At 51.5% G+C, this 21,634-nt stretch overlaps 1 protein-coding gene across 1 annotated transcript; it reads right to left on the bottom strand.

Moving 5' to 3' along the window:
• Positions 1 to 5,540: 5,540 nt before the first annotated feature.
• RBM38 (RNA binding motif protein 38) lies at positions 5,541 to 21,206 on the bottom strand. Its single transcript, XM_075019914.1, has 4 exons — positions 20,737 to 21,206; positions 20,032 to 20,155; positions 19,370 to 19,424; positions 5,541 to 7,017 (listed from the first exon to the last, which is right to left on the bottom strand). Exons 1-4 carry the CDS (start codon positions 20,902 to 20,904, stop codon positions 6,717 to 6,719), a joined length of 648 nt encoding a protein of 215 aa, XP_074876015.1. The 5' UTR covers positions 20,905 to 21,206; the 3' UTR covers positions 5,541 to 6,716.
• Positions 21,207 to 21,634: the final 428 nt, after the last annotated feature.

Below are 21,634 nucleotides of genomic sequence, written 5' to 3'. Positions count from 1 at the left end.
AAACAAAGAGTAGCATGCACTGCTGAAAATAAGGTAGGATGTGGGTTTTTGGAGGGTTTTTCTTCTCCTGAGGGCTCATTCTACCATGCCTATGTCTAAAACCTGCTAATTTTAAAGCCAGCTCACAGAACACTAATGGTACGATTATTTCACTTTCATTTTGCAAAGCTCAAGCTTTGCTTAATGTGCTAGCATGTAAGCAGCTCATGTAAACACAACCAGCTGATGCCACTGGAGAAAGCAAACGGCTCTCAGTATCTGCGTACGCACGCTGACCCCCCGGTGTTTATCTAGAGGTAGAGATTAAATGGGAACCACTCAAGTGTGCTTAGTCTGATTTTAAAAGATCTTTTGAATGTTAAACATATAATAAGATGCTTAGTGCTATTTTCAAACCAAGATGTGTTCCTGGCTGATTTACAAAAGGTGGCCGTCTCCAGCTTTATGTGGGTAAATGCCTTTAAAAGTCAGCTCCTGGGATTTTGAGGCTCATCGGTTCAATAGGGCTTAACAATCAGGCTGCCCAAGCTGCTTCCCAAACCGGGAGTTGAGCTCCTCTCTCAAGTCAGCCCTTTAGATTATTTCACCTTACGCTTCTTTATCTCATTTCTGCTTAAAGACGGGTATAGCGGCTCTTGAAAGAAGATGCAAAACATCCTTTAATAAGGGGCCAATAATACTAGTGGTGTCCTGATGCAATTTTGAATCCTGCTTGTCTCTCCTCTCTGCTGTACCCCACCGGTGTGGTGGCTGGGGTGTGTGATGGTGGTGCAGCCCCCACATCGCTGCCTGACACCGGGCAGACACCTCCAGGAGCCAGCTCCTCGCACGGGGGGAATAACGCAGATCGTAACCTGGATAATGGGGCACCGTCACGCCGCCGGTAAACGTGCAGCTCGTGACATGTGAACGCAGCAAGCCCAGGGGTTGCTGCAGAGGCCGCAGCTCAAAGGTGCCCACAGGGAGAAGGAAAAATACTTACTTTGTGTATATGCACATGAATTTTTATATATAAACTATATATGTGTGTTTAAACATATCTGTATGTAATTATATATTCAAATTATATACAAGTTCAAATAGATATATAAATAAATAAATGTACTCCTGCACATTTAGGGATTTCTAGAGAAAAGCATGTATGCCCTGTGCTCATGGGCAGCGCTGCCCTGAGTCCCGCTGCAGGCAGACACCCGTGCCGTGGTGGCATCAATTTTACCCCACACCAGCCCCGGGTTTAGCAGCTGAGGCTGGGCACAGTCTGTACCCGCTGCAGTCTGGTTCCCCAGGGATGTGCTGTGCCTTTATTGCCCAGTTACACCCTAAAACACTGCAGCACTTTCAGAACAATCTCCGACTTCTCCATCTCTGATCTTTCCAGGACCAACTTCTCCATCTCCAACCTCTCCATCACCACCATCAGCCTCCCGACCATGGGCACACAGAGCTAATAAATCTGAGCTTTTAATTGCCCTCCCACACAGTGTGGCCTTATCTGAGCCATCGTCCCTCTTGCTGTGCCTTGTCACACCTCCGTGTTTCCAGGTTTGTGTTGCTGGTGTCAGCAAAAGGATAAAACCGCAGTTATTTGGCTTTGGTTTTAGGTACAGATTCCCCCACTAACACGTTCCTGGTTGTGTGGTCCCACACAATGTGTCTGACAGGGCAAGGGGGGGGGGTTTACAAACCCCCTGGTTTTATCTCATGCAAGGGTCCACTTTTTTGATTACTTATGTAGCTAAAACTATGCAAATAGTTTTATAGATTTATAGAACCCTATAAATCCCATTGCTAAAGCCATCAATAAGGGCAGAGGGGGCTGCTGGGACCACTGAGGCTGGAGAAGCCCTGATCATCATTTACAGCTGGTTATTATTCAGGTCACAAGAAGACCTGATGTCTTTGGTACCCAAGGGAGATTTATTTATCGCCCACCCCCGTAAGTTCGGGAAGTTTTCCGCAGCTCTCTGGGAGAGCAGGGCTGGCGCAGCGGTATCAGCAGCTGCAGGTCTATCGGGCTGAGCAGAAGCTTTTCCAGGAACTATCTAGTGAAACACATGACCGTGCCCCCGGCCGAAGGGCGATACGTGACAGGCATTCACCGGGCTCCCAGCGAGTCAGTTGACTTTGTTATTCAAACTATTTTAGTGATGGTTTTTAATCCCAGGCTTAAGTTTTTCTTTTTTTTTCTCTTTTTTTTTTTTTTTATTCCTTTCTGTTTTTTCTCTCTGAACAAGGGAATCTCTACGCTGGCAGGATTCAGAGAGGCACAAAGGAGGGAAAAACAAGTTTCAGCCAGAAGAGAGAAAAAAAAAAAAAAAGGATGCTGTTAGCATTCCCTGTATGTGAGGGGGGTAAAAAAACATTTTGCTGTGAACTTTATTTTAAAGGGTAAATGCCAACAGCAGCCCAGTTACTATGCAAATAAATCCTGTGCTCTGCCTTCCCCTCGTTAGCCGTGGGTGCTGGGCTGTGGGGGCTGGCAGTGCCCCCCCAGGGCAAGCCCTGGCCCTCGGTGGTAGCCCGTGGGGCTCCCCAAGTGCCTCAGCCAGATAACGCGGGATGGTGGGGGCAAGCACTGCAGAGATGTGGACTCGGTACCCCTCTGCCTCTTATCACCAGTGGGTTCGGGCGGCCGCTGGCAGCAGAGCCCTTGGCTGTGCCTTCGTGATGGGGGACACCCCGGGGGGGAGATAGTGCCTCAAAAATCTCACCCGGGCCGTCCCCGTCCCGCAGGTGGGGAGGGTCTGGCACCAGCCACGAAGCTCTGCAGCAGCCTGAGGTGCAGGGATGTCTCTCGGTCAGGACCCCGGCACTGGTTTTTATGGAGAAGCTTCCCCATGACAGCAGAGGGGCTGCATGTGCTCCAGCCCACGCAAGCCAAAGCTCACCCCGATAGCCCCGGCGCGATGGTTTCCTATGAAAAAGATGCGAATTTGTCATGCAAATGACTGGGCATGTGGGCACAGCTGCTGGGAGGTGGCCCAGACTGGGTCAGCCACCAGCATGGGCACAGGGATGTGCCCAGGACAAGGTCTGTCCCCCCCCCATGGCCGCTCCCAGCCCAGAACCTGTGCCAAGCAGATGGTGCTGCCAGCGCTGCCCTGCCAAAACCGTCCAGTTCTGGCCGCTCCTCCCTGCATCCCTGTGGCTGCACCGAAACTCTTAAAACAGCACCGTGGCTCCCCAGCTCGTGCCCACCCCGGGCTCCCGTCTGCCCGGAGCAAAGCTGGGCTGCCTGGGGTGAGCTTGCTCCCTATATATATATGCACTATATAGATCCCTATATGTGCACTATAAATATCCCTATATGTGCACTATAAGGCACACGGTGCAGGTTAAAGAGGATGCTCCATCAAGCAAGGCATGCATGCATGCAAAAAAAAAAAAAAAAAAAAAAAAATAAAAAAAAAAAAAATCACACTTTTAAGCAATTGCAAAGTGGTTTATGCCCTCGTCCTGTGCTACCCTGACCAGTCACGCACCCCACAGCCACTGCCTCCCATCCACACCCCACTGTTCATACGCTGCATTTAACCCTTGTCCCTCTAACACAGCGACTCAGCGGGCTCTCCCCACTTTCCCAGCCTAGCACCAGGCCAAGGAAGCACTCGGACTCCTTTTTGGGGGGGCTGCAGGCTTCCCTCGCCATTGCAACCCCACTCCCACCCGGGAAGCCGGAGAGCAGATTTCATTCTTCTGCCCGGCCGCAATTTCACAGTTGGGTTTTTGCAAGCAGGAAGGCGGCAGGTTGGGCTGTTGTTTTGATGGGGTTGTTTTCTCGATATGAGCCCAGAGCGAAAGGGAGCGGGATCCAGGAATGGCATTCGGCAGCAGCGGGCTGGGTGCCGGGCGAAGGAGGTGTGCTCCCTCTCTTCCTGGCGGTTTTGGCCATCTTTCAGGAAATTAGTCAGCTAAATGGAAAATCATCACTCTTTTCACTTCAAAAATGCACTGGACACATACTTTTTTTTTTTTCAACAGCAAATTAATTTTCAGAGGTCGCGGTCTTCCTATTGACCAAGATGTGGGTCCTCGGTGAAGACAAAAGCCGACGTTCGGCAGCGCCGGAGCCGGGCAGAAGCACGGCCCGAGGATGGGCACCCCAACGCCGTGGGGCCGGGGCCGAGCGCTCCCCGGCAGCTCCCAGCACCCCCATCTGCCCCCAAAATCCTCCCCTCCCTCCTCCTCAGAAAGACTCATGACAGGGAGAAAGAAGAATTGCCGAATGATCTCTGGCCCCGATAGTACTTCAAAGGCAGGTTTCTCGGCCAGGCTGCACTCTCCGCCAGCGCCGTGCTGGATGCGGCGCTCAGCTCTTACTCCTTTGGCAGACCCACAGCCATATCCAGAAAGTAATTACTTAAAAAGGAAATAAATGTCACCCACATGGTTGTAAGCAAAACCCCAGGCAGGATGAACAGAGCCTCACCAGGATCTGCATTCTCATGCAATATGAGCAAGGGAGGAATGAGCTGCTTCCATTCATCGAGATGGGCTGTTTACTCTGAGGCCTACTGATGACATTAAACATGCCCACTGTGTGGTGCCTTCAAGTTCCCCAGGGCAGTTGATTAGACATAGTACTGAACTGCCTCTGCTTTCATCCTACAGCATCCTCTTCCCCCAGGATGGCTTTAGGCATCATCACCTCCAACAGCAATATAGGCTGGGGCCAAAGAAGCAGGGACTTCCTGGCACCAGTTCTGCTGTAACCTTTACAGAGATAAACTAGGTAATTGGCATGATCAAATAGAATAATTTTATTTACTTTTAAAAACTGATACTTGAACTTTGTCAAAATCTGAAAACCAGATTTCTAAAGCAAGTAGGTTGGGGAAAAGTCAAATACAGCCATCTCACTAACACAAAGGAGGCTCAGGGGTGCGAGCACCCTGCCAGAGCCTCGCTGCTGCCTGCAGGGGCCCTGCTGCAGCACAGAGGCCCTCAGCAACCCAGCCCTTAACGAGGACAAGGCTTTGGCAGACTACTCATTTTTGGATGGATTCAATTTTGGGGGGGGGGGGGGGGGGGAAGAAAAAAATTATTGTAAGCAAATAACAGAAGGAAAGCCCCATCCTGAGGATCCCGGGACAAGATCTGATCTCAGCTGTCCCCAATTCCACTGGGGCTGCACCAGGATGGCAGCACTTTCCACCCTCTGCTCCGCACAGGCTGAGCGCGAGCAAGCGCCCGGTGCTGGGCACAAGCGCTGGGGACCACGCAGCTCTGGCTCGGTGCTCCAGGAGCTCAAAAACCCCGAGGTGACTCGGGACACGCAGAGCAAGTAACGGCACACGGGGGACACACTGCAAGGGATGGCGGCACCCGTGCAATGCCTGCGCGATGCAACGCTGGGTCAGGATCCGAGCAGATGCGATGCAACGCTGGGTCAGGATCCGCTGCACCGCGGGACACACGGTCCCAAACCCACCCCGGCACGCTCGCGGGGGAAGGCCCAGCATAGCCAGATCAGGTCGGTTTGAAAGTACTCCCTAATGGACGTCAGCCAAGCAAACATGGTACCATACAGTATAGAATAATTTTAAAAGTTAAAATAGTTTATTGCTGTTCTTTGTAGAAATGCACTTAACTTACATCATCTGTTCTCTTCCTTTATTTGGCTGTTGGATTAGAGGCATAAAAAAGTTACGTTTACCCATTTGTTCAGTGACATAACACCTTTTTCTCTTCTGCTCCGCTCATGATATTGTCCTAAGCTTCCCTGGCCAACAGCCCCAAATCTCTTTTACATAAATACTGTAAATGTCTCCATAGGTTGCAGCATTGTAACAAAAGATCTACCAAAGTAGACAAAATGTTCGGTATTCTTGGTTGGTTTTTTGCATTTAAAAATATACCTAAATTTGAGATAATCTTAACAGAGTAACAATTACAATAAGAAAATAGTACAGTGCGTTGACTAAAGGAATATTCTGCTCTCCTTCAAGCCCATATTCCCTTTTGCATGTTGAAGTGATTCAGCAATTACTTAAGAACTTTTACCTACATACAATAATTTAGTAAAATGAGAATTAAACAAGGCAGATACTTACTACTATTCTTCTGTCTGCAATTCACAGCTCATGCGAATAAAATCGCAATAAATATTAAAAAATAGTTTTTCTTTTTCTTTTTTTTCTTTTTCTGTAAGGCATCTCTGAGTATTACAAAGTTTTTGTACAACCAAAAAATAAGATTGCTTTTTTCCGTGTTCTCCGAGTACCTCTGTACCTCAACAGTAAATAAGAGGATTGCAGGTTTGATGAGGAAGGAAGGGCTGACAGTGCAGATGGGGTAGGGGCAGAAAGAAGACCACAGGTGATGGAAGCAGACCGCGATGTGTGCAAGAATCTGTAGTTTTCCTGTGAAACATTTCAGTCACTTTTAGAACATCTTCAAGACAGTATCTGTCCAGATTGGAGAAAAAAAAACCCCAAAAAACAACACCAAAACTTACCAGAAGTCCATTTTCATAAGCACAGTCAGACTGCAAGGGTTTGGGTTCGCCCTTAACACTATAAATAGCTTAGGAATTGATATGCACCTAGGTAAAGGGAGGGGGGAAAAGGATCGGGGCGATTTTTTTTTTTTTTTCTTTTTTTTTGTTTTGTTTCTTTTATTGTGGGCTTGCTGCTGTTGATGCTGTTGCTGTCCTAGCCGTCTCCTTCCACGGTAAAAGATTGTCCTAGGTGGCGAAGGCGCGGGCAGAGCCCTCACTGCATGCGGTCGGGCTGCAGCTGCTGGGGCTGGTACTGCACGAAAGCGGCGGCGGGTGCCGCGGGGTTGCTGGCGGTGATGGGAGGCTGGACTGCGCCCGTGTAGCCGTATCCCACGAAGCCGGCAGCGGGGGAGGCAGCGTAGGGGTACTGGTCGTAGGCAGCTGTGGTGTATTGGGAATAGGCTTGGCTGGCGGCGGTGTAGTCGATGTAGGGAGACGTGATGGACTGCACTGGGGTAGGGATCACCACGCTGGGCTGGATGATGGCTTGGGGGTAAACATAGTGAGGCGTGAGTCTGCGGAGGCAAAGGGAGAGAGTCAGCGAGGGGCTGGGCTCCCGCCAGCCTGCGCGTCCCCCTCCTGACCCCCCAAATTCACGTGCATCAGCCACAGAAAGGGTGCTGCCCAGCAGTGCCGCCCTCGAGGGAGGGGTGCCGCTCGGGGCGGAGGGGACGAAAAGCAAAACACTCCTAGACCCCAAGGGTGGGAGTAGTGCAAGGGGAAGCACGGACTGCAAGGACGGACACAGCCCCTGGTCTCCAGGTCTTGTATCTCCCCCCGCTCAGGCTGCTGGTCCCCAAAATAACCTCCCTGGATGGTTGCGACACAGCCCCTGCCATACCGGCTCGCCGCATCTCCCGGGTCCCCCCGCGCCCTTGCCTCTCTCTGCCAGTGCCAGCAGCCTCGCCACCTCCGTATCCTCCAGGTCCCTGCTCCCCACCACCACCCAAAACACGGGTGGAGGCTCCCGGGGACCCGCAGTCCCCCCAGGGCACCTCCCGGACCGGGGGACACCAGGTCACTCCTCTGCTCATCCCATCAGGCTAACATCCCACCAGGGATGACCGCTGTCCCCGGGCCTTCCAGTTTGCCAGCTGTTACCAGTTACTACGCATTTAAGGCTGTGTTTCCACAACACTGGATGTTTGGGGTAATGCTACAGGGTGTTTGTCGTAAAACACGCGATACTAATTCTGGTTTTCTTCCCTTCAGTAACACTCCTCAGCAGCGACCGTGCCGGCAGCCCCTGGCCCGGCAGCGATGCTTGTGTGCCCGTGAGCTTTTACATCCCGGCTCTGCGGCCAGCCGTCCCCTGGCATTTGCTCTGCCCTTTCGATGCAGGTCCTAAAGCATTGCTTTTCACCAGCCGGTTTGCCCCTGCCCCGAGGTAGCCGTGCTGCCGAGGGGAACGTAACAACGCCACAGTCAATTAAAGTCCGTAGACTGAAAGATCCCGGAGATGATTAATGCAGGATTGCCCACTAATTTGCTAGAAACTGCTAATGAGGAGGAAAGGGGGGGGGGGGGGGGGGGGGGGGGGGAAAAAGGGCAGCAAAATGAAAGGGCTATATTTTCCAAAGAGCCCACAACAAGTCAGGCCTCAAACAAGAGCAAAAATTGTGCAAACCTGGAGGTTTAGGTCCATCCACACGAACTGCCACGGGCCAGACAAAAAATGGGCAATTGCATATCAACTGCAGAGGGCAAACGGTACCCGCCTGCGCAGCCCTTGGCAGCAGAGAGCTCCGTTGTGCACGGGCTTGGCAGATTTGGGGCTTGTTTAAGAAACAGGGGTGTGCAGAGCGACACCAGCAAACGGCCCGTGACCACTGAGAGATCAGAGCCACATGCACCAAAAAGCACACGCTGTGGAAAAGGTCCCTTTGGCTGGCTGCTTGCTGAATTGCGTAAGGCAACAGCACGAACCAAAACCATACTTTGGAGAGCTCGTTCCACCCTGCCCCCAAACCCAACTCGTTTTGGCAAACAGCAAAAAAAAAACCAAGGTAAAACTCTGCAGGGAGCTTATGCAGATTCAAATATTTTGGGGATTTTTGTGTGGATGTGTGTGACAGCACATTTTCAAACATGACCACTTTTAAAAGCCTCCCACAGACTTTTCACAAGACACAGCCCCGTACGTGCCTAAAACTGCTCTTTAAAGCTGAGCTCAGCTGCTCGGGGAAAGGATCTCTTGCCCACTCGTCCGAGCTGGAAACCCCAGCAGAGTCCCCACGCTGCCAAGCAGCGGGACCCGGTGCTCTGGTGCTTCACGGGGACTCACAGCCAGGGACCAGACACTTCTGCTGGATGAGTCACTGGCCACCCTCATTCCACCCTCGTGTCCATCCTAGGTCTTGGCTTCCACCTACAACGTGCTGGGGTCCAACTGGGGCTGGGTCCCTCCTATCCAGCAGTTATGGGGCTGCTCCCGTTTGCTTTACAACCAAGACTGGATGGTTTAAGCTGCTCTTCAGGCAGGAGAAAGGCTTCTCGCAAACAAGCGCTCATCTGAACTGAGTTTTCTCTCCTTTTCCCACTCACATATGCACTTTGGTTTTCCTTGAGGCAATCTGCACGATGAGAGAATGATTGTTCTCCTCCCCCCACGCAGCCACGCTGCCTCCAAAATCAGGGTCCTTAGATATAACGAGGCCACCCCCGGAGGAGCAGCACTGGGGAGGATGGATGGTGGAGAGCAGCGCCTCAACTTTTGGCCGATAAAGCGTTAAGACCATCTCCAGAGGCCAGACCCATCCCTGGCGTACTGCAGAGAGAGGGACCTCGCAGCCCTTCAGTCCGTAAATGCAACGTAGCCAATATCACCCTGTGACTAACAAGAACGAGATGAGACAGCAGAAATTCACTGAATCACTTCTGGTTTAGCTCTGATCTAAACGGAGGCCGACACAGCTGAATCAGAGCTGGAGCACCAGTTCAGACCAAGGGCACTTAGTGTCATGCCCCTGCAAGCGCTGGGGGCGAGCCCAGCCGACCCCACGCACGCCTCTTGCTCTACCCCCTTGTAAATCGTCGGCTCAGACAACAGCCTGCATCCCAGATTGGGGACAGATGCTCTGGCTGCCCCTCACTTCTCCCTACATGTGGTGTCCCACTACCGGGCTTCCTGCTACTCCGGGGCTCCATAAAGTTAAAACCACTTCACAAAACGCAAGGCAAAACAAACGCACAATCCTCACGCTCAGGACTCGCTAAAAAAACCACCCACCAGCAGGAGCAGAGGAGGGACCCGCACTTTTCCCGCACGCGGGCACTCAGCCTGCGCCAGCAAAACGACGGGGAGGACGATCCGAGAGCCCCCGAGCAATCCAGCCTGAGCATCACCCCGTTGGAGCAGCTCCGCAGGTCACCCCCCGACGTCCCTTGCTGCCACCCAACTGCTCTTCGGAGCCGGCACGCCCCACGCGGGGGACGCGTCCGCACGCTCCCAACTCGTCCCCATGAAACTCCGCACGTTGGCTTCGCTTTCACGTACACGGCTCCTCCGGCGCAGCTCCCACGGTGTGCTCCGGAGTGACAGCAAATCCACGACATCCTGCACTACTGGGTTTTGGGTTTTTTTCCCCAGCAAGGAAAAATTCCAGCTCTTCAATGCTACTTTGAATAAAAAGCACCATTAGCTAGGAAGACAATAAGTACTCCTGTACTCTGTTTCCAGAAATACATCCCGGCCCAATGCATACGCAAGCGCACACCACACACCATAGTTTACTGCACTAGAAAAATCACACTCAGCAACTCCAGAAACTGCTTCTATGTGAAAGGGAAGGTTCTTTCGGTCTGTGGGGTTTTAATAATTTAGCTAGAAATTTCCATCAAGATATTATGCAGTTTGGACTTCTGAATTAGGTGGACAGATGGCAACTCATCGATCAAAAACAAAACACACAACCCAAGGTAAGGTCACTTTGATGACTTGCAGCTACAAACAAAACAAAACAGTGCAGTACAATGAAGTTCTTTGCTGGCTGCATTTAGCGTCCACGGAAAGTCTTAAAGTATTTCCCCCCTTTCCACTATTTCTGAAGATCTTTCAGAAAAAAAAAAAAAGCTCTTTTGGAGTTCTTTTTCTAGAAATCAGCAAACTCTAATCTGCATTTCTACAGAATGAGTCACATCTGTGTTTTAAGACGCCTTTCCCTTCCTCCCTCCCTGAAGTTTTCCTCCGTCCCCCACGACGGGCCCTGCCAGCCAGAAGAGAACTTCATCTAGAATACACACAACACGATTATAAAACATCAACCAAGTGATCAGCCATTGCCACCACACACCAAAGTCGCCCCGTGAACAGCAGACGTACGAGATGCTTACGGCGTGATGATTAATCACGGGCAAAAGCCCACAAAACGCAACGAGCGTGTTCAAACCCAAGTCTAGAGCCAGCGGTGGCCGCGGGAGGGACTCGGGGAGGCGGGCAGCCCACGCTAGCCCACGTTCCTGACTATGTGGCACGACACCACGCTGCCCCGGCAGCCAAAATTGAAAGACACAGAACAAAAGAGATGGTTACGGAGCCATTGGCAGAGGAGACGCGAGGCTCGGCTTCTGCTTTTGCTGTGAAAAACGTGAAGGGCGGAACGAAAGCGGCCCAGTTTTGGTGCAGCCCTGGGGGGAGACGGTCAAACGCGTCGGGTGAGGCTCGTGGCCGCCGGCGCCCTCGGTTCCCCAGGAGGTTGGACTTTTTAAAACCTGCCGTCCCCCGGTTCTCCCCACTGCACCAAGGGCAAGCTGCAGGGCCGGGGGGGGGGGCAGCTAGGAAAAAAGGGACAAGTCGGATGGCCACGCGTCCCACACCTCTTCCCGAACGGCGAGGAAGAGGAACGAGCTAACGAGGCCCTCTCCCTCGTCAGCAGCTCTCTCCAGCAGAGCTCCTCTCGGAGGCACTTTATGTATTCGATACCAGATTTACACCTAAAATGCGTTTTAGCAGTCTCCCGTCCTGCAGGGCTTCCTACGCGTGAGCCAACGAGCAGCTCCTGCGAGCGGCGTGGGGCTGGGAGAGCGGGAGCTCCTGAGCCCCTCGAGCTCCACCAGCTACGCTGGGAGCTGGTTTCGCTGCTTCTGGAGAGGTGGGAGACGACTGAACCCCCTGTCAGGAGGGACACGGCATCGCACGAACCCTTGGGAAACAAGGAGGGGCACAGGGCTCTTGGCAGCCTCACAGAGATCAGCACACAAAACGCCACCGCCACGACCAGCCTTTTATTCCTTGAAGAATAAAAGAAACAGAGCCCTTTGTGCCTGCCAGTGAAGGCACAAATTCTGGCATTTGACCCCAGGAATTTGGCCTCCATTTCCACCAGAGTTGACCCATTGGCTGCTACAGGGACACCCCCGCTGCCACAACACGTGATGGCAGGCGGTGCTGGGCTCCAGCTGGTAGCTGGTGCTGCAGAACGAGCTGAGTATCAGCCACAGCTGACCACGACAGCAACCCGCAAACTACCTCTGGTGAAGCAGCACCTGGGTGACGTATTTGAAGACGTATTTTGAAGCGGATTCACGAGTTTTAAGAGCACCGGAGAGAACCTGCTCCGGGAAGCACGCTCCAGCAACACCAAGGAAAGCAGCAGCAGCCCAGGAGCTCCACGCTCGCGTTAGCAGTGCCGCAGCAGCACCTCGGAGGTGGTGATGCAGGGACGCATCCTGATGTCACTCACGCCCCAAGAACATCATTCCTGAAGGACATTCCCAAGCCGCCAGCAAGCACTCACCTCGTGGAGCCACGTTCCGTAAACCCGCGTGGAGCGGTGGCGGGCTGGGCAATACGGATCATATGGGCCCCAGCCCACAACCACGGGCTGTGGAAACGTGAGAAATTCAGGTCCTGTTCTCAAATCCAGCCGTGATGAGGAGGGGCGACAAGCTGGAGCGCGGCCAAGGCAGTCCCTGCCTGCCAACGAGGACTCTTGCTCCGGGAGGAGGAGATCACACAGGCTTTATCCACCAACACTCCGGTGCAGATCAGGACATTCGTTGTGCCCCGACCCCTCCGCAATCCATCATCCACCGACACGACAAACCTCCCAATCCTGAAACGTCCCGACTAAAGCTGATTGAAACAGGCATTGAAATGTCAATGGCTTCTGCCTCATCAGCCAGCTATCCCGGCTAGCTCAAAGCGAGACAAGGATGAACTCTGGAGCGCCGTGGTACAGTATTTATCCTCACCTACTCCAGTGTGACACAAACACAAAATAGCAAACCAACCAACACAATTTCTGCTCATCTTGTAACTAATTTGCCTGTCTTCTACTTTTTCTCCTCTAGCTCTCTGAGGAGATGTACACAGCAGCCTGTGCGAACAGGTACACGACTGGGTCTCCTGCTTCCCCGTTGGGACCAGACGTCTCCACACGGGTGACAATCAGCAAGGAACAACCTGCCGCAACAGACTGTCCCAGGCTGGAATCGGTACAAGAGAAAAAGTGAGTGTATTGCAGGATTCAGTGATAACCTCTGCTGGTTGCTGAGCCTACCAAAACCATTGCTCAAGAAATACAAATGCCAGCTTAAGGGTACAAGAGCAATCCACGATTTCAATTTATTTTCATTTTGGCAGGAGAGAGAAAATGTAAGGAACAGAAAGCACTGCAGTAGCTGAGAACCTATCATAGCCCAGCAATATTCTCATTTTACAGTGTTAGCACATCTTGACTTCACAATTCAACAGACCGATGGCCCGTAGTGGAGGAAGCTAGTTCCCACAAAACCAAGTAAAACAAAATGCCATCTACACTTTCCCCCATAGCTGTGCAGAGGTGTGGGGAAAAAAAACAAAGCAAACAAACAAATAAATAAAAAGGTTGCAGATCGAAGATGAGAGTACATCTTCTCACAAAGATCTAATCGTTTTTTCTCAGCTTAACCAAGAGTCCGAGATCAACATGCTGAGCTCCACCATGAGTTAGCCAGGCTCAACAATTTACAGCTTTATCCTCTGCATCTTGCTTCCCCCACACCCAAAGGAAAAAGGAAAAAAAAAAAATATAATCCCAAACAAAGGCATGCTGGGCCGGACCAAAAATAGTTTTGGAGAAGCAGGCTGAAAAAACACTCAGGTAGCAGGAGATAACATCTGCCTGAAACAAGAGCCATCTGGCACCAAGGAAAAAGCCACATGGAAGTTTATCCGCAACTAGTCAGCTATCCAGAGAAGGAAAAACCCCTCCCCGTTCGAGTTATCAGCACAGCCAAACCAGAAATGAACCAACAGAAGAAACAGAAAAGCTTCACACCAGTGCACTACAGGAGCCTGAGCCCTTCAGCATCAGTGTGAGAAACCCAGGAGGATGCTAGATCCATCCCGTCCACACAGGAGGAAAACCAGAGGCTCTGACAGATTAACCCAGGAAGCCCCAGGAATTCTGCCTTTAGCCAAGCTTTCCAATTTTCTTCTGCAATTTGGAGAAAACCAAAGGCTGCAGAAACATCTCCAAAGTCTTCTCAAGTACTTGACAAGTTTTGGCATAATATATATTAAATTGACTACTTTCAACTGGTTCCATTTTTTAACAGACTTTCTTTCTTCACACGTGATCCCTTCCACTGACTTTTCATTAAAACCATCCATACATTCGACTTATCAAAAACTCTTTCTTGAATAGATGAAGTATTTTGAAGCAGAATGCTTTAGCTATGGAAGAAGCAATGAAATATCTATTTTTAATAAAAGAAAGCCTACATTGATAAAACAAGTAATTTCTCAGGCAAGAAAGAAATTCCATTTTAAGAGTTTCAGTGACGCCTGCTGCCAGTTGTGCCTTTGTTGTTCTAGACCGCCTAAGACATCTCTCTCCACACCTTCCCACAAGCCAGAATCGCGGGGGGGCTGCAAGCCTGCCCCCGGCACGGCTTTCCCAGCCTCCACCAGCAGCAGCTCAGCTATGACCCAGGAGAGCCAAAATGCTCAAAGCTGGTGACAGGGAAACTGCAAGGGACAGCACGATCCTGTTTACAGGATTTAGAGACCGAGAAATAGGAGACTCGGTTTTAACTCTGAGGTCCACGACTTTTCATCTTTTGTGATCATAGAGTATATTTAGCTCTGGTATGTAGCTTGCTCCCATCTGTGGGGAACAAGTTCTTCATATAAGTCATATTTAGAAGTGACCCAGTGTCCTTGCTACCAAATTATCAGCACAACTGTCTAGTTCCCTCGCTGGTGTCCTCAGCTCAGAGGCAGGCCAGTCAGAGCTGCATTTATCATTTGAATTACTGGGCATGTGTTTAATAACTACGGAGTTAGGGACCAGCATGCCAACAGCTGCGCAAAGGAAAGATGAGATCAAGTACAAGCTGGGCCGCTCTGAAAATTCAGACGCGCGCATAAGTCTGCCACATCGGGACGACGTGGCACCAGCCAGAGCAGAATAGGAGAATTTTGGATCTGCCGCTCCCCAGCTCCTGCAACAAGGGGAAAGGACTTGGGTCTCTGCTGCCAAGGAGGCTGCTCTCGTGCTGGTGAGGATGAAGGCAGAGAAGACAGCACAACTCCAGCCGTGTGCTGGAAAGACAAAGGTAGAGCCAGCTCAGCCTGGCTCTCCATCAGACGCAGGCACGCTGTGCCCCGACCGCGCCGGGACGGCACGTGGCACCCTTCACCCCGAGCCTGTCCCCTGCAAAAGGTCTACTGCTGCCTTGAGCTCGGCACACCGTCTGCGTAGCCAAGCGCGAGGTCAGGACATCAGACCGCGCTCTCCTTTTGTATTGTTCTACAGGCCTACGCTAGATGCGGGACACGAGCAAATTGTGCCCAAAACCAAAACAAATCGTATACCAAGCCCTCGGGTCTGATACCAGCATTTGCTACCTTGAAGCAGATGTTCAAGAAAATTTGCAGAGCCATCTGATCTGCTTATGAATACATGTCTACCCTTAAAAAAAAAAAGGCAAAAAAAAGGAGCTCTTTCTGACTGGCAAGCATTTGGTCTGAATAGCAGTAACCATGCCCAAGAACCAGCAGCTGAAGCCATTTGGAAAATGGATTTGAATGTTTTTTAGGAAATCCTCCCCCCCCCCCCAAAGCATTCATGTTATTGGCACACGATAAACAACAGGTGCCGGGTGCGCCCTCCCCACGGGAGCTGCTTGTGACCGGCAGAGCAGGCTGGGGTCCCGCAGCGGGCCAGCTTTTCGGTAAATGGTGCAATAGGAAGTCGGAGCACGGGGGATGCCAGCTGACAGAGGCCGAGCAGAGCAAGGCCAGCGTGCGCCGGTTTACAAGCATAACCACAGAGAAGATGAAAGTTTGTTTCCTTTTATTTTTAACCCAATAGAGAAGTTTTAAGGATAAACAGCTGCAAAGGGAGGGTGGGCTGACACAAAGAGGGACTTTCTTCACTTCCTAACTGCAGCGGCATCAAGGCACGATATTTCAAACTCAAAGAGATTTAACTCTTTCTGACGCTGCCCGAGACCAAACGTGGGCCAGAGTCAGGGGGCAACCAAAATAAGCAACCGCGACGACATCCGATGTGCAGAGAGGGAAAGAGCTAGATCCTGCTGCAAGAGACAGCTCTGTGTTTCCAAAGAGCTCAGCCACTTACTCAGTCGCTGGTAGATCTCCCACACAGATAGCTCCTTCGCTGAGGCACAGCCACAGGAACGCATCTGCCATACGCTGCTCGCATCCAGAGCGGCGAGCACGGCTGCGAAGAGGAGAACCGGGGAATCCCTGTTCCCTGCACAGGCTCGAGCCTGTCCCAAGCACCGGAGTCAAGCAAGCAGAGGAGGGGACCAAGAGAGGGGCACCCAGCAGCTTTGCCATGTCACCATGTATTCCTAGTCAAGCGGTCTACGCGGCCGCTCCTAGCAGCTTCCAAAAAGTTTCAGGTGTTTCTTAAAATTCTTAAAAGGGACACTGCTGCAGTAAGAGACAGCTCCATTTGGAGAGAGAGGGTCTCCCCCTTCTCTGATCACGTTAAGCGCAGCTCCGTGCTGGCCGGTCGCTGCAGGGACACACTGGCACTGCCAGCTGCCTCCAAGCAAAGCGCAGTCCATAAACTCCAGATAAAGCCCCCAGGCCTGCTGCTGCTTCCCTAAACTCAGAAGCCAGATCTCGAGTCACCCCGACACAGACGCGTCCTTTGCCTTGCATGACCGTTCAGATCTCCGGTTACGACAACCCAGAGACTACTTTTCAAAACAGGATTTACTATCGACTCCGTGCTGTCTGCTGTGCGAGTGCCTCCCCTGCCCGGACAGCAGGAGGAAGGAGAGAGGCTCTTCGTGGTTTCTCTTTCTGTTCCGCATACCCCAGGCAATAGTTACAGCTGCCATTTGGGTGCCTGGGGCTGGGGGGGGGGAAGCCTTCAGTTTATAAATAATCCTCACTGATATTTGGGTAATTTTCATAGTTTCCATTCATTTCAGGTTTCACCAAAACCTGCACTTTGTGGCTTGATAGCTGGAAGATGACTGGCTGGCTTTCTCTTATTTAACTGCCTAGCAGTTAATGGGTTGTTCATTCATTTCTTCCTTGCCAAGTCCAGCTTGCACACCTAGTACCCTGTGTCCCTTAACAATCGTCTTTTGGAAACTGCATGCCAACCCCTGGGCACAAACACTCTGCAGAGAGAGGAACGAGCCACTGAGCTTCATTTGGGGAAGGTCAGGATCCGCTCCACGCGGCGCAGAGCAAAGGGCCAACAACAATTCGATGAAGTTTCCAAAGACAGACAGACCCTGATAAACTCCTCATCTATCCTCAAATCCCACCGAAGGCCAAGGAAATTGTGGGTTCAAGGGAATGCAAGAGCGGAGCCTGGCAGGCTCTTAATTTTGTTGGGTCTGCTGACAAGACAAAGAGGGAACCAGCAGCCAAGCTCCGCTGCTTGACGGACCACCTGATGCTTTGCTCAGAAGCCACAGAGCAGCCCCAGATGTGGTGCTCAGGTAAACGGCTCCACATTTTGCCAAACCCACATTTTCAGTGATTCTGCTGCAGCGATGACTGAATGCAACGAAATTCTTGTTTACTGATGCTTGCAAATAATGATATATAATCCTCTTCCTCCAACCCTCTAGGCTGCTGGTTCCTGTCTCTTGGCAACTGATAAATAATTCATAGTGCTCTCTGCTGCGTGTGCTAACTGCAGCTCTGACGGTTTAACGATGAAACCAATGCCTAAGAACTGGAACAGTAACTGTCTAGATCACAAGGAACACGTAGTTAGTTGATCCCACACTCCTCTGCATGTGAAACTAAAAGCAAACCGTTCAAAAAAGAAAAACTATGCTTTCCAGAGCTGCAGGGCTGCTGCTGCTGGGTAGGAACAGCACCCACAGGAACAGCAGATTATCTGCAAGAGGAACAGGCGTGCGCCGGCACCCTGGCCAACACGAGAAGTTTAACGTGCTTCACCATTTTGCTCTTTTCTGTTAGCATGCGTGGAAAGACTCATTAAGAGGCTGGTTTCATCGTCAACTTCTCTTATGCACTCCTGTGCAATTTGGAAAGCCTCTGGGGTTCACATCTTGAAGGTACCGCTGCTGCCTGACACTGGGGGCTAAGAAAGCTATTGTAGCTCCCATGCAAAGAGAGCGATTACAAAGCAGCATCTTGTCTACGTAGACTACTGTGGCTCTTGCACCAAAAAAGAAAAAAAAAAAAAGAGAGACTCTTCATTTCATGACAGATGTTCTTTGAGTCTTTCCAACAGAGCCGTAACCACTTATGAAAACTGGCATGTTTGAACCATACACAACACCCATACACTGGGTGTGCACTATTGTGGCAACACAGTCTCTTACATCCATAAACTCATTGGAATGAGATTACCCAGGCAGTTGGCAACTGCAGCCATGAGGGCAGAGGAGCGAAAGTTTCTTTTGTTGTTAGCAGATCCCTTTTTTCTTAAAAAAAAAAAAACAAAACAAAACAAAAAACCCCAGCAAAACCAAAAAACTCCCACCCCCAAAAAACACGAGCAGAGAGCAGGAAAGGGATGAAGTCTTTCTGTTGACAAAGGCCAAAATCCCATCTATTTATATTACAGTCACACAAAAACCACAACAGAGCAGTGCTCAAAAGCTTTAAAAAATGCACCTACTTTCTTAATGCTCTTAGAAAATAATAATAAAAAAACCCCTATCAATATTCACTTTCTGAAATGGTGTAAAAAAAGAACTGCATCAATCATTAAACAGTTAAATGAAGGCAGTATGACAGTCACTATTGTTCTCGTGAAGCACACTTGTCTTTTGCCGAGCAGCTGCCAGATCCTATTAGATGTATAAAAAGAGGACTTTTCTGACCGAGTAGGGATGGTATAAGCTATTGAAAACAGCAGACAAAAGCCCACTTTTGCAGACTATTCAAGCCTTGTATAACATCTGTCCAAAATCAATTTTTGACCTAATGTTACTTTCATTAAGTAACAGACTTTGTTTCCAATGCAATTTGTTTTCTAGGATAAAACTGTATCTGAAGCATTATTACGTGGGAAACGGCACAGAGAAGGCAGAAGATCTTATTTGAGAAACATGAGAACAAAATTTGCTTAATTGTTTTGACACCTTAAGTACTATAATAGAGAAACTATTTTCCATTTATTTGAATTCTTGTGAATTCTTAAAGTTGGCAAAGCAGCAAGCAATGCATTGGGTTTATTATGACTAAGATTTACTGAGGATAAAGGAGGATCTTTGGGAATTACATTAAAGCTGACAAATGCACAAAACTTCTGAAATCTTCACCAGAAATAAAGTACTCCAAACATTAACAACAGCTGTTGAAACTGTCCACTCTTGACAGCTAAGGCTTTTTTCATGCATTTTAAATAATGAGGAAGTTGATTCATGAATTTGATTTCAAAAAGACTGTTAAGAAACACTTCCACTTACCCAAAGGGTCTCTGAATGAAGGCTGGATGTAGCTGCTGCACACCTATGGTAAAACCTAAAAAAAAACATTCAGAAAAAAAAGAAATATTAACGAATGGCATCCACTATACCATTCAACTCATTCTATAGAGGCATAATTACAACTCGGACCACACGTACGTGGATTTTATCTGCTATGCATGTGAGCAAATTCAGAGCCCCATTTAGAAGCAAGTTAATTTTCATATGCGTATGTGATATGCTTGAGGACCAGATGGGAATTCAGATTAAAGAACAGTGTGAAAGTTGAACAGACAATGGGGTATAACGCCTTACTTTACACACCGGGTACTGTGGTCGTTAAACCAAAAGGCAGAATGATGAAATGGATCTTACTGTTAATACCGATGTAACGAAGAGGATAACGGGAAAACAGATTAGCCGGGGAAGCAGACAGCTTTAACTCAGTTATATGAACTTAGGTGCTTAACACTAGTGTAACAGGTACGAGTAAGAAGATATGGAGGAGAGGGAACTGGACTACGCAGTGTCCTCAGTCGACAATCAGAACCGCGAGGGCTAAGCACGCATCGTCAGATCAGACGAATCCAGCCCAAGTAACCTGCTTCCTCGTCTTACAAGTTATTCTAATAGCTTGAGACGGGATCTCCTGGATGCCTCACCAGTTTGAATACTCCTTGGTTTTGCTCCCAAATAGGCCAGGTTGACGTTGGCTTTCCTGCCATCAATGATGGGGTTTGGGTCTTTGCACGCTCTTTCAGCTGCGGCTCTGTCCGCCATGGTCACCTGGAATCAAGCACAGCCTTGTTTGTAGCAACAGCGCTTTGTAAACGCTGGGGCAACAGGCGCTAAGTGGAGTTTATTTATTGTTCTGTTTTGAATCAGGAGCTGAACTCCGCTTCGTGCGGTCCCACTTGCATGGCAAGATGGGACGGGCTCCGGGGGGCTCGACAGAAAAGAGGGCTCCCCCCTCGCCAAGTTACTCCGTTGGGTTCACACCGGTTGGTTTTTTTTTTTTTCCCTCGCCTTTCCACCTCCTCCCCCGTGCTTTTTTAAAGAAGTTGGTGGAGCCAGTCCCAAAACTCCCCGAAGCAGAGGCAGCTCAGTGAGGGGGGGTTGGCAGCTCGGGTCCCCGCACCGCAACGCGACCGCCCGAAACCCGCAACGGGGGGCAGGAGGTGCGGAAAGGAACGGCACGACCCCGGCCGGTACCGGGGGGTTTTTTTTTTTTCCTCCCGGGGTCTCCCACCCCGCTCCCCCGGCCGGGAGGGGGGGGGTCGGCAGCCGAGTCCCCTTCGCTGGGGGCGGCGGGCGGAGCGGGGCCGGGGGGGGGGGGGGGGGGGGGGGAAGCACGGAGCGGCACTTACAAAGCCGTATCCCCGGGATTTGCCGGTCTGCCGGTCGGTGATGACCACCGCCTCCTCGATGTCCCCGAAGACCTCGAAGTACTTCCTGAGGGAGGAGTCGGTGGTGTGGTAGGGCAGCCCCCCGACGAAGATCTTGGTGAACGTGGTGTCCTTCTGCACGGTGTGCATGGTGCCGGGGCGACGCCGGCCCCAGCCGGCATCCACCCCGCTCCACCGGGGGCGACGACAAAGAAAAAAAAAAAAAAAGAAACTCCCCCCACCACCCCCCGCTCCGAGCCCCCCCCCCCCCCCTTGCGGACGGCCGAAGAGGAGCGGAGCGGCGGCTGGATCCCCCGGTTGGGGCGGGGCGGGGTGGGGGGGTGGCGGGGACGAACCGCCCAGCCTACACCCGCTTCATGGCCGCGCTTTGTCCCGGGAGCGCGGGCGGGCACCGCCGCCGCCGCCCCCTCCCGCCGGTGCCGGTGAGTAGCGGCCGCCCGCCGCCGCCGCCGCCTTTGTAGGGCCGCGCCCCGCCCCGCCCCGCCCCGCCCCGCCCCGCCCCGCCCCGCCGCGCAGGGGCGCTCGGGGCGCGTAGTCCGGCTCCGCGCCCGCCCGGGCACCCGCTTCGGCCCTGCCGGTGACCGGGGGGGGGGGGGGTGTCAGTCCCGCTACGGCCACGGGTCCCGCTGCCCCCCCCCCCGGTCCAGCAGCGGAGCCGCCTGGAACTGCGGGTGCTTTGTCCCACGGAGGAGGGGGCCACCGGGAAGGCGGAGAGGTCCCTGCCGGGCATCGGGACCTCCGCCGGGCTCTGCGGACCCCCGGGGAGACGGGGATCCCCCCCCCCCCCCGCCCTAGGCTGAGCATGGCCCAAGACTACAAGTCCCGGCGGCTCCCGGGGAGCAGCTCCAAACCCCACGGG

Source organism: Buteo buteo, chromosome 2 (genome assembly GCF_964188355.1).
Source record: "Buteo buteo chromosome 2, bButBut1.hap1.1, whole genome shotgun sequence".
NCBI lineage: Eukaryota > Metazoa > Chordata > Aves > Accipitriformes > Accipitridae > Buteo > Buteo buteo.
This window is presented reverse-complemented; position numbering and strand designations above follow the sequence as displayed.